We start from the raw sequence: 17,557 nt of genomic DNA on the forward strand, positions 1-17,557 counted from the left end.
ATTGCAGACTACATAAGTGACAGGGCTGTTCTGACTGTCCATTGTCCATTTTTATCAGAAATAATTTGTGGAAGCATTTCTCTCTCGCTTTCAGTACTTTATGGTGTGAACATACATTGCCTGCAAAGCATTTTCTAGATTGTATGATGATTTGAGTGGGACCATTGTAATCTCTTCTGTCTGTTAATCACTTATTTTTTAAATACCCTCTTTGAATAATTGTAATGCATTGCATAAAATGTTGGGCACATATATAATTATCTTTGTAAACTCATGTGTCCTGTCCTAATGTGTTTTACACCCCACCTCCTATAGACTGTAAGCTCGTTTGAGCAGGGTCCTCTCAAACCTATCGTTCCTGTAAGTTTTCTTGTAATTGTCCTATTTATAGTTAAATCCCCCCTCTCATAATATTGTAAAGCGTTACGGAATCTGTTGGCGCTATATAAATAGCAATAATAAAAAAAAAAAAATGACATTGAGAGCTGGAGTTTCTTGTTCCAGTTGTATATATTACGTTAAGTGAAATTGATTAGCTGGTAGCTACTGAATAGTGTATTTAACTGTACAAATGTTTTACTATATGTCTGGCATTTTATGCAGCACGTAAATGAGATATAGAAGTACTTTGATTCCGCAACTACGACTGGATACAACTCTCATGATGCTCGGGCAGGCATATTACATACAAGGATATTTTATGCAAGGCCACTATTGGCATTCTGATCCTTCAAAAATATATGTATAGCATGACCGTGTAGAAAGCTTTCATGCCCCATGCTTGAGTGGTGTGTAGATATCCATCCATCTATTCACTGGCCAAGCAAAGAGAAAGTATGTCCATAGATCAATTTAGTTGAGAGCCACGTACATCTATGACCTGATTAAATAATTAATCTCAAGGAAATGGAATTGTGATGACTCTTCTTCCCCCCAAGGGCAGTGCCACCACTCATGACTCAGAAATTACATGTCATCATGTCCCTAACAACGTACTTTCTTTCACATTACAATATCCTAGGAAATAGCTTTATGATTAAAATGTACATATGGGAGAATGATATATATACACAGATCTAGTACAATCCATGGTTAGAAATACCCTTGTTAAAATCCAAAATTCAGGAGCACCCAATTAAAAATGTTGACTGCGGACTTACTCTTAATTCTGATTAATCCTACCCTGCCCACTTAAGAAGTTAAATAGAGCAATGTCAAGAGTTTGACAAATGATGACATTTAAAATGAGGTTAACTGCATTGCAGTCAGTATTTTTTCCCCAGAATCTTGATATCTAGTTGATAATAAAACATGCATTTATATTTGGTATACAAATCTCACATTTCTTGGTATATTTGTAACGGTCTAATTATTATGGAATCATTGAACTTGGAGAGATGTTGAACCGGGCCTATTCACTTAATGCAGAATTATCAGAATTTCGAACATAATTCAAAGTATTTTTTAAAATTTTAGCCTACTAAAGCCAAGTTTTGCTATTTTGGCCTAAATTCTGCAATTTGCTTAGAATTTTCAACTAATCACACTTTAGTGAATAATCCTGAGAGATAAGAATGTGTTAATAATGTGTCTTTTAGTTGGTCTATGAAAAACCTACCTGAGGAACAAAATGTTAAAGGGACACTATACACATAGGCATTAAAACAGCTTTAGCTTAATGAAGCGATTTTAGTGTGTAGATCATGTCCCTGCAGCCTCACTGCTCAATTCTCTGCCATTTTGGAGATAGTTCGCTTTTGTTTCTGTTTATGCAGCCCTAGCCACATCTCCCCTGGACACAGCCTCCATGAAAAAAAAAATGTTTAATATTCAATCCAATGTTGGCTTGCTTTAGAAGTTTTTATCTCCTGAACTGTAAATTAAACAGTAATCATGTGAAGAAGGCACCTGCATGGTCTAGCACGCTAAAGAGTGCACACGATAAGAAATGATAAATTAAACAGGATTTGCAATAAACAAAGAGTAAAAATTAGATCTCATTTTTCAGGAAGTGTTTTGGAAGGCTTTGGTGTTACTTTGCAGGGAGGTGTGACTAGGACTGCATAACAAAGTGATTTAACTCCTAATAGCACAATATTGACCAATCAGACTGTTGGGGCATGATCTATACACCGTAATCACTCCATTGGACTAAAGTTATGTTCTTGCCTATAGTATCCCTTTAAATAAGTCAGTGTTCTTTACTCATTGTTATTATATATTTATATTTATGTGTTTCTGATTCTTCTTTCTACAGTCATCAGATAAAAACATTACAGTATAGCAACACTGGAGATGTCATACTTGTTGTAGCCGGGAACTCTCAAGCCAAAGTCCTAGACCGAGATGGCTTTCCAGTCATGGAATGTGTTAAAGGGGACCAGTACATAGTGGACATGGCAAACACAAAGGTATGGCAATATATAAGCATGTTCTCAGACCTGATATGACATAACATTTTCATAATGATTATAGTGAACATGTTCTTTACGTTGCGCCTAGTGTAATTATTTTCTCAACACAGTCATCCAACTTTTCATTTATTTTTATTCATGATTTTAACTCCCGTTGTTTAAAAAGAAATAAAAAAATCTAATAGTATTTTATCTTATGGAAAGCCTATTACATTGAAGCCTATGTATGAAGACAAATTCTGGGCCAGAGTTTTAAAATGGAGCAATTTGTGACCATTCCATTGTAATCTGCCCACCTTGAAAAAGTTGATCCAGAATTTTTCTCGGAACCCTTTACCATACATGGAGGCAAAAAGAAATAAGCAATCGCATGAAATCGTATTTGGAGGTGTTGCCGATCCTCACTAATTGCAAGATCCACCATGAGTATGGAAATAGCCTGCCCATGTTTCAAGTCAAAAACGTGGAGTTCTTTCTCGTGCTGCAGCTCCTGCTTGCTGTCCCTGAAGATCACATTGTAATTGGTGCTGGGCAGTTGGTACAGCCCAGCTCCAATCAATGACCTCTGGGCGCACTCAACGAGACCTGCCTTGGGTCGTTTCAGTCCCAGGGGTCTCACTCTGTGCCATGAAATCTCAGACTTCTGCAGCAATAACACTCCGCCTCAGTAGGATAGTAAGACAGTGAGCAAATAATTCAGGGTTGTCTGTTCTTTGTTACCAATCTAATTTAAAGGGACACTATTTTCACCTGGGGCTAGGTGGTCTGGTTACCTTGGCCCTGTAATTTTAGCCATATTAATGTATATCACTGCAGTTTCAGAGAAACAGCAATATTTTTTGGGGGTACGCTAAACCTCTAGTTGCTGTCTCTTAGATAACCATTAAATGGTGGTCCCTGGGTTTTATTTGACGTCCTTACGCTTTGCTTGAACATCATATTGATACCGGAGAAACTGACGGAAGCCAAGCACAGAGAGATGGACACAGGTTTCTTCAGGAAGGAAGAGATTCTTTATTCGGTTCACCGATCGGGACTCAGAGGGACTAATGTCACCAAAATAAAACAGGTTCTGAGCCCCGGACAATAGTGCAGGCGCCTTATATAGGCACATAACTCCTCCCATATTAAGCTCCACCCGCACATTCTCTTAACCAATCAAAACAAATAAGAATTAACTTTCTGCTTGACCGCATGGCTTGTCCAGCACAATGGAGGAGGGGAATACTACATCCTGTATTCTCGCACATGCTCCGTACACTACTGATCGTATCTTGCCACGGGCAACCAACCGACCGATACGTCAGCATATGCACGTACACATGCCACGTGGTAATCTCGGCCTACTAAATTTATTTTTACCGAGATTCCACCACATTCCCCCCTTTGATGCCTCTTGATATTTCACAATCACTTGAGGCATCACTTAACCTTGGTTTGCATTCCCCTCAGGTTACCATGAACCAGACCAGACTTTTCCTATGATGTGAATCCCTCAACACTCCTCTACCTGCATTGGTTCTCCCTGATCTAGAGCCTCATATTTATATATGGCCATTATCTGTGCTGCAGCCTTCCTTTCTGCTATATTTTCTATCAGGCTTTGCACAGACCTAACTACTAAGGGAATAAGACATGGCAGGAGTAGACACAACATTAAAATCAGTATGACTCCGCCTACCAATGCCTTAAGCCCTCCAAACTGCTCATACCAGTTACCAAACCAACTACTTGGATTGTACCCTTTCCATACCCGAGTAGGCACATGCGCTAGTTTAACCATATGGCTAGTAAGCTCAGCTATTGCTTGCCCTTCGTCATCTATTTGAAGACAGCAATTGCTCAGGTTAAACTTCCCACATACACCTCCCTCTACTGCCAATAGGTAATCCAAGGCTAATCTATTTTGGTACACTGCTGTCCTCATCCTGGTATTATGCTTCGCTAGAAGATTGAGCGCTTGTGAGGTCTCATTAGTAATTATCTCAACCACCGCCTGTAACCTTATAATGCGGTTGAGCATATAAATTGGGGTTCTATATCCGAAAGTACCATCCTCTGCCCACGTGGCTGGCCCATAATAATCTATAATACGCTGGGGAGGCCATTCATCATGTTCCCAGGCGCCTATCTCTATGGGTCCCCTTTTCTTTCTATGATTCACATCATACACTTTAACACCCAAAGTCTCACCTGTTTCAATAGGTAACAAGAAGAAGGATGGTTTGAGCATACCTAACACACATGCCCCTTCCCAGTCCTGTGGTAACTCCGAATAGGCCTTCTTACCACAGATCCAGTACAAATTTGCTGGGGCTTTCCAACTAGATGCGATAGATAAATCAAACCATACGTCCTTTAAATTGGCATATCTTGCAAACGGGTTAGATGGTTCTGAGACATTTGAAGCCGACCACCAAGTTGTATTCTTTGTATCATCATCATAAGCTTTTTGCCCTAGACAAGTTAACTCTCCTACAGAAGTATTAAACATCATTCCTTTCCTTGCTATGCAAACATAACCTATGATGGAGGTCTTTAATCTCCACTCAGATTTACCTCTAACACTCATCTGATAATCGGCTTGTGAGGATATTAATTGTTCAACTGCCTCAGAACCGGACATTACCTCCTTTGCTTCCCAAGGCCATTGGTCTCCCATGTTAGTACCTCCACACACATAGCAGTTGGTTACATTAAGACTACCGGCAATACTCTCAGCTAAATCTATGAACAGGTTTTTAGCGTTATGGGGGATCTTATTATCTATACTCATCTCTTCATAAAACGAATGGAATACCTGATGAGTTTGGGAGGTTACCGTATCGGTCTCTATCCCTATAAACAATACTGTCCCAGGGTCTAAACCCGTCCCGTATATTTGAAACCCAAATAAATTACCATATCTATCTAAGAATTGGTCAGGATTATTTATAAGAATATGGACTGGATTGCATTCCATAGACTTACAGTATGGATTGGTAGGCAACTTAGTCACAATCATGTCCTTGTCTGCTGTCTGTCCCCAAGTTGCCCACCCCACACAAGACCAATATGGGCAAAAATTATAATCCCTATTTGGGCATCTAGGACTCACATACTTATTTTTACTACTGGGACATATATATTTATCATTAGACCCATACGTTCTCTCCCATCTAAGATCCCCACATACATTCCACGGCTTTCTACCACTTGAGATTGCTTTGCATGCATCAAATAGCAGAACACCCGAAGAATGTACGGATTCTAACACCGTTTTGTTTATTAGGGTCCCCTGAGGATCTCCATTCCTGAGAGTCAACCAAATTGTACGGGGTTGATACTCTGTATTGAAGCACTTAGGTTCTCCTATCCCTAAATGGCATACACTATACTCTACATTTAAGTATCTACACCTGGACACATCACCTTTACATTCATATTGCGAATGCCAAATTAGCGTCTGGGAAATATGGTTACCTGTTCTTGTAGTCTTAATGCATACCTCACAGCTATTCCTGAATATAAAAATACATATAAATAAACATTATCACAAATACATCTTTCGTCGGCTGCATCCTCAGTCTTCGTCCGTGCGATGGCACCTCAGCTTCCAGGATGTAAGGGCTGCAGGGAATGGAGTTCTGCTCGTCTTCACAGGGGTCCCTTCGAGACTTTCCTGACTTTTAAATTACACGTTGGTGAGCAGACAGGCTTTATTATGGCCGTCTTAACACTCACTTACAAATCTCTGAAACAATAAAATTTGTAATCCACAAGTTTCCTCGTCACTCCGACTGAGTCGTGTGCTTTAACCGGATCTTGCAGGGATTCTCTGGATCTGCTGGTCCGCTGCTGGTTTAACCCTCGAGTGATGAATCCACGGAGTCACTTCAGCCACTTTTATCGCTGTAGGGGTAGACAAAAGAACAACATAAGGACCTCTCCACTTGGGCCCTAACGGTACATTATTCCACTCTTTAATCCACCCTTGGTCTCCTGGGTGGTAACTATGAACAGGGGGATAAATATTCACAGGTAATCTATCTTGTACCCATTTCTGTACCTCCTCCATAGTCTTACCCAACTCTACAACCTGCTGCCGGGTAATTCCTTCTCCCAACTGACTCAAATCCCCCCTTAAGTTACCAAGTACGGGAGGTGGACGCCCATACATGATCTCAAAAGGAGAGAGACCCATCCTTCTGGTAGGTGTACTGCGAATTCGCAACAGAGCTATAGGCAAAAGGACGTTCCACTTAAGTTGGATTTCCTGACACATTTTTGCCAACTGATTCTTAATAGTTCTATTCATTCTCTCTACTTTACCAGATCTCTGAGGTCTATATGCCGTATGAATAAAGGAAAGTGTACAGGCACTCTTCCATCAGATAGGTGCTGGATATCTGGGTAACCCTCTCCTGGTACCTCAAAAATAATATATATAACAACAATTGATACCACACTCTATAATAAGAATAAGAATGAGTAATGTAAGGCAGATACTAGCAAATATTAATTTATTGAATTTGTGGAGATAATAAATATCTCAAAAAATAGTATCCTATAGTGAATAAAGTATATCAAATCTCACCATGAGTACCTTAAAATGAATATACTAAACAATACCAAAAAAACCCCAATACAATCCGTCAGTTGAAAGCGTGCCGCAAGGCACTGTATGGTAGAGAGCCCTCTACCTGCTGTACACAATATATACAGAAGTCCATCAGCAAAATAATGTTGAAGAATGTGTATATTAGAAAAAATAGATATATTCAAAAATATGAAAAAAGGCAAAAAAGAATAAAAAAAGAAAAAGAGAAAAAGAAAAAATGGACCAGCACCCCACCGACGACGTAGTGAGACCCCCTGCCTCATCCAACAGCACAAGAGGACTGTCTGGAGGTTTCTTCAATTGCTGCAAACTGAAAAGAAAAAACGCTTACCTTTGGGTTTTTCCAATCGTCAAAGACAGGATTTCTGAATTCAAGATTTGGTGAGATCAAACCATAAACCATAAAGCATTGAAGAGACACCTATATACTATCATCAGTGTGTACACACTTGGACTGTAAATAAATTTTTTCTTTTTCTCTTTTTCTTTTTTTATTCTTTTTTGCCTTTTTTCATATTTTTTAATATATCTATTTTTTCTAATATACACATTCTTCAACATTATTTTGCTGATGGACTTCTGTATATATTGTGTACAGCAGGTAGAGGGCTCTCTACCATACAGTGCCTTGCGGCACGCTTTCAACTGACGGATTGTATTGGGGGTTTTTTGGTATTGTTTAGTATATTCATTTTAAGGTACTCATGGTGAGATTTGATATACTTTATTCACTATAGGATACTATTTTTTGAGATATTTATTATCTCCACAAATTCAATAAATTAATATTTGCTAGTATCTGCCTTACATTACTTATTCTTATTATAGAGTGCAGTATCAATTGTTGTTATATATATGCCGTATGAAGTCTCCACTTTATACCAAGCATACGAGTCAGTTGTTGTAGGCACTGATGAACAAAAGCTGGACCATTGTCCGATCCTATAGAGCAGGGTAGTCCATATCGGGGTATTATTTCTCGTAGCAGGAATCTCCCAACTTCTCCTGCTTTCTCTATACGAGTAGGACATGCTTCTACCCAGCCTGAATAGGTGCACACAACTACTAATAGGTAGCGATGTCCACCAGATTTAGGCATTACTGTATAGTCAATTTGTAGATCGGACATAGGGAGTCCCCCCATATACTGAACTCCTGGTGGCTTTACTGGTCCTTGCCTTGCATTATTTTTAGCACACGTTACACATCTTCGTACAATGGCTTGAGTTAAGTTGGACAATCTTGGTATGTAGAAATGTTTTCTGAGAGATTCTTCTGTACTATCTCTTCCAGAATGCGTCCCGTTATGATAGTTTTGGACGATTTCTACCGCTAGTGATGCTGGAATAACTATTCTCCCATCTTCTAACTGATACCATTTGTTCTCCAAATACTTTCCAGGTTCAGTCTTTAACCACTCCTCTTCTTGAGCTGTATAAACCGGAGTCCATTGAGATAGTGGTGTTGGAATAAGAGCAGCTATATGTTCCACATATTCCTGTCTTCCTGATTCAGCGGCACGCTTAGCTGCACTATCTGCCATCCGATTTCCTTTAGTTACATCACCATCTCCTCTCAGATGCGCTCGACAATGTATAATACCGACTTCTTTCGGTTCCCATACTGCTTCCAAAAGTTGTAGTATTTCAGCTGCGTACTTGATTTCTTTGCCCTCTGAATTCAATAGTCCTCTTTCTTTATACAAAGCTCCGTGGGCATGAGTGGTTAAAAACGCATACTTGGAGTCCGTGTAGATGTTCACTCTTAAACCTTCAGCCAATTGTAACGCTCGTGTCAGTGCTATCAATTCTGCCTTTTGTGCTGATGTTCCTTTTGACAGTGGCCGAGCTTCTATCACCTTATCTATCATTGTTACTGCGTATCCTGCATAGCGAATCCCTTCTTTCACATAACTACTGCCGTCTGTATAATATTGAACATCGGGGTTCTGGATGGGAAAATCACGAAGATCTGGTCTACTTGAAAATACTTCATCCATCACTTCCAAACAATCGTGTTGACTTTCAGTAGGTTGCGGCAGAAGGGTAGCTGGATTTAAGGTATTTACAGTCTCTAAATGCACTCTTGGGTTTTCACACAACATTGTTTGATACTTGGTCATACGGCTGTTACTAAACCAATGATTTCCTTTGTAATCCAACAACGTCTGTACTGCATGTGGAACTCGTACATAAAGTTCTTGACCAAGAGTGAGTTTATCGGCTTCAGCTACCAGCAGGGCGGCTGCAGCTACGGCTCTTAGACAAGGTGGAAGACCGCTGGCCACTGCGTCCAGTTGTTTAGACATGTAGGCAACAGGTCTTTGCCATGATCCCAAGTACTGTGTCAATACTCCCACAGCCATTCTTCTTTGCTCGTGTACATACAGGTAGAATGGTCGTGTGTGATCAGGTAGACCTAATGCTGGGGCACTCATCAAAGCCCTCTTCACATCTTCAAATGCCGTTTGCTGTTCTTGAGTCCATAGGAAGGGGTCGTGTTCTGTACCCTTGATAGCTGTATACAGAGGTTTCGCCAATATCGCATAACTGGGAATCCATATCCTACAGAAGCCTGCTGCCCCCAAGAATTCTCGCACTTGTCTTCTATTCTTGGGTGTTGGTATTTGACACACAGCTTCTTTTCTCTCTGGCCCCATTATTCTTTGACCTTCAGAGATATGGAATCCCAGATATTTGACAGTTGGCAGACACAACTGAGCCTTCTTCCTAGACACCTTGTATCCTGCCTTCCAGAGAATGTGTAGTAGATCGTGTGTTGCTTGCTGACATATTTCTCTTGTAACTGCTGCTATCAACAAGTCATCTACATATTGTAATAATACACACTCTCCTGGGATGGACTTAAAATCCAGTAAATCTTGACTCAGAGCTGAACCAAATAGGGTCGGTGAGTTTTTAAACCCTTGGGATAGTCTTGTCCAAGTCATCTGGCGTTTCGAGCCCGTTACAGCATTTTCCCATTGGAAAGCGAAGATACATTGGCTTTCTGCGGCAATTCGAAGGCAAAAGAAGGCATCTTTGAGGTCTAAGACTGTAAAATAGGTAGCCCCGCCTGGAATTAAAGCAAGCAGGTTATACGGATTGGGCACAACTGGGTGTATACTAACAACCGCATCATTGACTGCTCTCAAGTCCTGCACAGGACGATACTCATCTGTACCGGGCTTTTGAACAGGCAGCAATGGGGTGTTCCAGGGGGAAGTACAGAATTTTAGGATACCATACCGTATGAACTTATCCAGATAAGATTGAATATTTTTCTTAGCCTTCTGCGGGATGTGATATTGCCGTAGGCTCACTGGATAAACCCCAAGCTTTAGTTCGATTCGAATGGGTGGAATATTGCGGGCCAGTCCTGGTGTGTTGTTCTCAGCCCAAACTCCTGGTATATTGAATAAGGATTCATCACTCTTAGGGTTTTGGCTAGTCAACGCTGTATAAAGTCGCCACTCTTCTTCCTTTGGTACGGATAATGTCATAATACCTGAAGGTCCATTAAACTTTAAGGATGTTGTTCCGTTTGGTAGGAACGTAATCTGCGCTTGTAATTTGGATAGCATATCACGTCCCAACAATTGGACTGGACATTCAGGCATGTAAAGGAATTGATGTTTTACTACGTGGCCTCCCAATGTACAGAGTCGACTTTTAAGAACCGGTTTTGCAGCACTCCTTCCAGTTGCTCCTATTACGGTTATAGTTCTTCCAGATGGAGGAGCAACTAGGTCAGTCACCACCGAATGTTCAGCACCAGTGTCGATCATGAATGCACTCCTTTTTCCTCTATTGATACATCGACCATAGGCTCCGCTCGACCAAGGGGGATGGAGCCCGGTCGGTATCAATAGCTCTCCATGACCGTGTCAGCCAATCCTACAAAGTCCCTATCTTCTCTATCGCGGGACCTTTGCGCTGCGGGATAGTATCTATCTTCTCTTACACTTCCTCTGTTACCACTATTACTCCCTCCGGGACCTCCTCTACCTCTCGCTCTGCCTCTAAAGTTTCCATAATCTGCCCTGGGTGGGTCTCTCTCGTATTGCTCTCTTTTTGGACACTCGCTTCTCCAATGCCCTTCTTCTCTACAATACGCGCACTGATTCCTACTCAGGGGTTCCCTATTCCACCTACTCTCGCCTCTATCTGGGCCCCGTCTATCTACGCCTGCGATCGCTACCGCTAGCATATCCGCCTTTTTACGCATCTTGCGCTCTTCCTCTTTCTTACTTTCTGATTCCCTATTCATGTACACCTTATTTGCTACCTCCATTAGTTGGGTGATGGACATTCCTGCAAACCCTTCTAACTTCTGTAGCTTGCGCTTAATATCTCCGTAAGCTTGGCTGACAAAGGCAGAGATTACCATTCGGGAATTCTCAGTGTCTTCCGGATTAAAGGGGGTATACAAGCGGTATGCCTCCAATAATCGGTCATAAAAGACACTAGGTGCTTCATCACTTTTCTGAATCACCTCAACCGTCTTCGACATATTTATGGCTTTCTTCCCTCCGGCTTTCATGCCAGCAATTATAGCGTCTCTATAGGCTTTTAGTTGAACCATATCTGCGCCATTAACATTCCAGTCAGGATCGGTATTAGGATAATGAGTCGCGGCCTATGCTGCTGGATTTGCTTGGTTTAAAGTACGGGCTTCTTCCTCCAGTGCTTTAATAGCCGCTTGATTTATCCTAGTCCTCTCCTCGTTGTTAAACAATGTCATTAATAATTGCTGGCAATCAGCCCAAGTTGGATTATGCGTCTAGACTATCGAGGTGAACAGGTCGGTCATGGCTTGTGGCTTTTCAGTATACGAGGAATTGTGGGTCTTCCAATTCAAGAGATTGGTAGTCGTGAACGGGACATATACGAAGACTGGGTCAGCATACACCATTTGACCTAAAGCATCAAGGTAGGCTGACCCAGGATTCAAACGAAGAGGCATCTGGTAATGTTTGGGTTTTTGGGTACCGGTCAGTTGTCTGGTTAGTATAGGGCTTCGTGGAGGGGTGTCGGTTAGAGGTTCCGGTCGGGGGGTAATAAGACGTGGGGATGTAGAAGCTTTATTATAGGGAAGGCCGGTGAATAAAATATTCCGGGCCGGGCTAGAGGAAGCCTGACCAGAAGCTTGAAATGGCGCCAAATCGGAATAGATGGACTTAACGGGGGCTGGTGTCGGAAGGGGAGGTTTATTATGGCGTGGGGTGGATTCTGAACTGGAGGAGGAAGTAGATGGGGACACCGAGTGAGGGGGTGTGGAACTTCCTGTACTTGTATCACCTCCCCCTACAGGGAAATAAGGGGGCGGCATAGGGATCTCGGACTCAGGGGGCGTGTCCAAAATGGGCTTAACCGTGGTCCTAGTGGACAAACAAGTCCTGGCCACCATGAGGCGACATTGCTCCTCGTGGCATATTCGGACCCATCTTGGCAAGTCGTTTACGGCCTGCCTCCAACAATCAATGTATGGAAACTGTCCGTAAAGTTCAGGCCTACCTGATACAGCCACGTGTACACGCTGTACCAGATTTGGATCTAAACTGCCACGTGGCGGCCATGCCGCAACCAAAGTAGGCCATTCCCTAGTGCACAAAGTGATCAAACGGGCAGGAGACATTTTAACCCCAAAATCACATACTGTGAATCCCTTTTTAAAATTCTTTACCATACATCCTAAGGGATCCAAAATCGTCGACTCCGACGCGCCCATACTTATCAATGGAGCGTCGTTGACAACGAATGCTATACACACGCTCTATTCAACAGTCACACCCATTTCTTCCGGCAACAGCACCACGTGGTACAGTTACCAAGTGAAACGTACACAATAACACAATAAAAACACTCAGGGAATTCCCGTACACACACAGCTGTTACACCAGTCACTAAATAATCAATATTATGCCCTTTGGCGAAACTATACCGTCACCCACGCTATAATTCTCTATATATGAATTACCCGTCTATAACATACCCCAGTAACATCATCTTTTACAAACAGCAGTTACAGTACGGTTAGCATAGGTCAAAGTACAATTTAAGGTCACAATACAATTATTAGTGGTTATGGTGTTAGACATGCAATAGACGACAATTATTAGTACTTATATACAGTATCAGTAAATATACAGGGTTATGGTACCGTGCACTATAATACAGCAACACACTATTAACACTCTCGCTAGACGGCAGAGCTCACGCTATCTAACAAGATATACACGTTACTAAACAATCTTTATCACATATACAATCCCAACTAATCTATTGTTCAGTACCTTGATGGACTACCTAAAACTATCTACATCCGTTTTGGTTAGCCACACTGCCCAAGCACCACATATAGCGAACTAGAGGGCGGAATTTACAACAGAACCCTTTTAGTCTTTCTACTCTATCAATAGTTTAGTGGGTTCCAAATTTACACGCCTTCCCACTTAGCCAAGATAGGTTGAGAGCTAGCGGACCGAATTTACACAGACGCCGCTTAGTCTCCCGGTCCCTCCGACCTAGCGAACAAATTGTACACCCTAGAACGCTAGTCTAGACAAGACACCGGTGTCCGGCTAGGGCTATTTACACAGAACCCCGCCTGACTCCAAACCAAATCAAACGGTCTTACTAAAGAGCGTTCGATTGAGCGGTGCGCCTTGGCTCCTTCCCTCCGACAGAGGGGGCAGATTCCATACACAGATTAACCCCTTATGGGCCTACCGCACAATCGGTATACCCCTAGTGGGTCCGCCGTCTAAAACAGCGGTCGTCTTACCTCCTCGTTCCTGAACCTGAGTTCACACTCATCGACGGGGACACCCCAGCACTTACTACGTAGAGGCCGATGATCTCCTGGACAACAGACCAGTGGCGCCGAGACGAAGGGAGGTCCACGCAGAAGTTCAGGGGTGCAGTCGTAGAGAACGTGGGCAAAGATAGACCGTCTCACGCCTCTGCTTGTCAGCTACCGTTGAACGATGAGCTTCCCGGCCAATGCACCAAATGATACCGGAGAAACTGACGGAAGCCAAGCACAGAGAGATGGACACAGGTTTCTTCAGGAAGGAAGAGATTCTTTATTCGGTTCACCGATCGGGACTCAGAGGGACTAATGTCACCAAAATACAGCAAGTTCTGAGCCCCGGACAATAGTGCAGGCTCCTTATATAGGCACATAACTCCTCCCATATTAAGCTCCACCCGCACATTCTCTTAACCAATCAAAACAAATAAGAATTAACTTCCTGCTTGACCGCATGGCTTGTCCAGCACAATGGAGGAGGGGAATACTACATCCTGTATTCTCGCACATGCTCCGTACACTACTGATCGTATCTTGCCACGTGCAACCAACCGACCGATACGCCAGCATATGCACGTACACATGCCACGTGGTAATCTCAGCCTACTAAATTTATTTTTACCGAGATTCCACCACAATATATGTTCCATACAGGCAGGTCATATGTGAGCGTGCCTGCATTAAGCCCTCTTACTTAGAAGCCCCCCACACGAAAACATTGATTTAATGATTTCCTATGGGGAATGCTTTAATGCGCACATTGTGCTCGCCACACAGTTTCATTCGGTCCCCAATGCTCCCCTATTTGGAGCATTGGAGTGGACCATCAGCGGAGGAAGACATGAGTTCTGCAGAAGTTTGCTGGTTTAGGAGAGCTAAGTAACGACAAGGGAACCTATTCCTAATGCTGTAGTGTCCCTTTAAGTATTTATTCATTGTCTGTATCTACCGTATCCATTAATAACTGCTACATTTTATAAAGAGTTTGGATAAGGACTTTGTATAAGAAATGCCATTTCAATAAAATAAACACTTGGTGAGGAAGTTTGTATGTTTGGAGAGAGATGCTTTCTGTCAAGGTAATGATGTAGGTGGAAGCATTTAATGTTGCTGTTCTGTCTGGCAGAAAAGTGGTCCTTACTTTGAAGTTTCTGGAAGCCATTGATGTGTTGGAGAGGATGATGGATAACTATAGGAGCAAATGGTGTGTGTGAAAGCGTGATTGTGATGACAGAATGCGATGCTGTCACTATGAGGGTGTGCTGAGAGGTACATTGATGGTCCCTGAAATCGTTTATTTTTACTGTGGGTGGAATAAAGAATTGTGATTTGTGGCCCCTGTTGAGTCTCTTTGCGGGGATTGAAGAACTCTTGTTAAGTGTTTGCATGTTCAAAGTCAGCGGAAATATCACATTGTTTTGTCTGCCGTTGCTTGAAAGGTTCGATTGGTGAATTCTAAAGGGAGAAGAAAGTGATGAGGAGAGTAATGGAAAATAGTTAGTAAGAATCGGGAAAGGTGCCAGGAATTTCACTTTGGTTACTTTTTGATTCCTGAAAAAGATTGTGAAGCTAGTTTATGCAGTGGTTACATTCTCAGTAGGCAGTATTTAACCAGTTAACTTCTCCACCAACACAATGTATGTATTGGATGACCAGGACTGCTTCAGGTGGGGAACAATTCCATGTGGTTTTGCAGGCGACGAAATCCCTTGAAACTTTTTCCCTGGGTGTGCAGTCATGCCAATCTTTAAAACAACTATGGCATTTCCATTATTGGGAACGTAACTTAATTAGAAACCCCGGCCGTTGATCTCATTTCGTCATTACAACCTGGTCCACAAGGGCCCTATGGAATAATATCTTAAACTTTGGAAAAGGTCTTTGTTCCCAATAGAAAAGAATATGATAGAAATATTCATGATGTCTGATTTATAGCCCAGGGTTGTCTCAAAGAAATAAAAACTATTCTATTTTATTCCAGGGTCATACTGCCATGCTAAATGGGGGATGTTGGCACCCAAAAATAAAGGAAGAATTTATGACCTGCTCTAATGATGGGTAAGTCCAGCTCTATTCTACTGTTTTTAAAGATGTTTCTTTGTTGTGTAACATCCCATAATAGCTTCATATAGCCAAAGTGCAATCTTGTGAAAAACCTGGTAAATACTGTGTGATTCAGAACTGTGTGCATTGATATTAAACAGAAACGTCATATTTGTTATTACAATATTTGTAATATACTGACCAGGAGAGCTCACCTTCTTAGACCATCATCAGTTTGGAAGGTACCATAAAATGTACAGGGAATAGTGTGAGTAGGACCCTGGGAGTTACTGTAATTAACCTAATTAAAGGGACACTCCAAGTGCCATAAGCACTGCTGTCTACTGTAATGATTATGGTGCTTGGACGTATTGTGTTAGGTCCCTTTGATTCTTATCAAACGGTTTTCAAGATGCCGTTTTTCTCCTGAAAGGATTACGGTAATTGTGATTGGTGCAGCCAAATCCTCGTTTACCCCAGTACTTCTTTTGTATAAATATCTGGGATGGATAAGGAGGAAGTGAACTTTATGAGGAGGTCTTCAGCTAGGCAGGTGAGCTTAGTGTGCCTCTGTTTTTTTATTTTATTTTTATTTACCCAAAGTAGTTGAAAACTGTTTGACAAAAACACACTTGTATAGCATCCTAGCACAATAACCACAGTCATTGTAAATGTGACTGTTTATGAAAAGAGAATGTGATCTTTATTAGTTAGAAGGCAATAAAGGTGTAATAAAAAAAAAAAAAGCCTTTCATTAAACTCTGAATTAGACATGGGTAATTTTAGTGTCAGTTATGTCACATTGGCATTACAAGCACTTAACAATAATAATAAAAAAATGCTCTGTATCAGGTTGGATGCATTGCATTAGACCAGATACAGATGTTTCCTCTACACTTCATTTATTGTATGGCTTTAAAAAAAAACAAAAAAACCCTGTACAAATAGTAAACCTAATGAATTGCTTAATTCTTTTTCTAAATGCCTTGCATGCTGGTGATCGTCAGGTCATTAGCGGGAAGCCCAGCAGGTATTATACACCAAATCGCTTGTCTCTATAAGGTTCAGGAATCTTTAAGATGTGTCCTACATAGGGTCATGACACTGCCGCACTTATGAACTGTCTCAAGCCATTTAGTCCTTTCATTAAGGTTACTAACCTGCCCCTGTGCCATTGCTTTCTTCCATTCCTGCATGGTATTTGGGATTTCAAAGAGGCAATCATTGTTTTTCTTCTGCTGTTTAACAGCCGTTCTGTTTGCTTTTCTCTCAAAGTTTACCAAATGCTGAGACAAGCCTGGGCAAGTGTTATTTGTTGTTCAAAAACCTGTAGGTAGCAGAATTTAGTGCATCACCCCAGAGGCCAGACGGAAGCACTAACCTTTAATGGATACATTGCCATTGAGAAAGGAATCTTTAGAATCACTCAGCTGGGTGACCAAGAACACAGGGAATCTAATAGAGCGTGCTGTAGTATGGTGACATTTTTTTTGTCTATTGAGAAGTGTGTCTGGAGTTGAACCAAATAATTCTTGTATGTGTTGCTAGAGGAAAAAAAATATAAATTTAGATCATGTGGCTTACTCGCATTCCCCTTCTACCAGTAATAAAGCATTTAATTTGATAGATTTCAAGAGCGGTTGGGCTTAATGGAAACCTATTTATATGTGGAAAAGGTCAAATGTAT

General features: G+C 41.6%; 1 protein-coding gene across 2 annotated transcripts in view; it reads left to right on the forward strand.

Moving 5' to 3' along the window:
• Nucleotides 1–17,557, forward strand: part of WDR70 (WD repeat domain 70) — a 276,550-nt gene that overhangs the window by 80,557 nt on the left and 178,436 nt on the right. For both annotated transcript variants that reach the window (XM_063456857.1, XM_063456856.1), the window contains exons 8-9: nt 2,258–2,411; nt 15,809–15,885. In XM_063456857.1, coding sequence (XP_063312927.1) covers nt 2,258–2,411; nt 15,809–15,885 — 231 coding nt within the window. The remainder of the gene's footprint in view (nt 1–2,257; nt 2,412–15,808; nt 15,886–17,557) is intronic.

This window comes from Pelobates fuscus, chromosome 5 (assembly GCF_036172605.1).
Source record: "Pelobates fuscus isolate aPelFus1 chromosome 5, aPelFus1.pri, whole genome shotgun sequence".
Taxonomy (NCBI): Eukaryota; Metazoa; Chordata; class Amphibia; order Anura; family Pelobatidae; genus Pelobates; species Pelobates fuscus.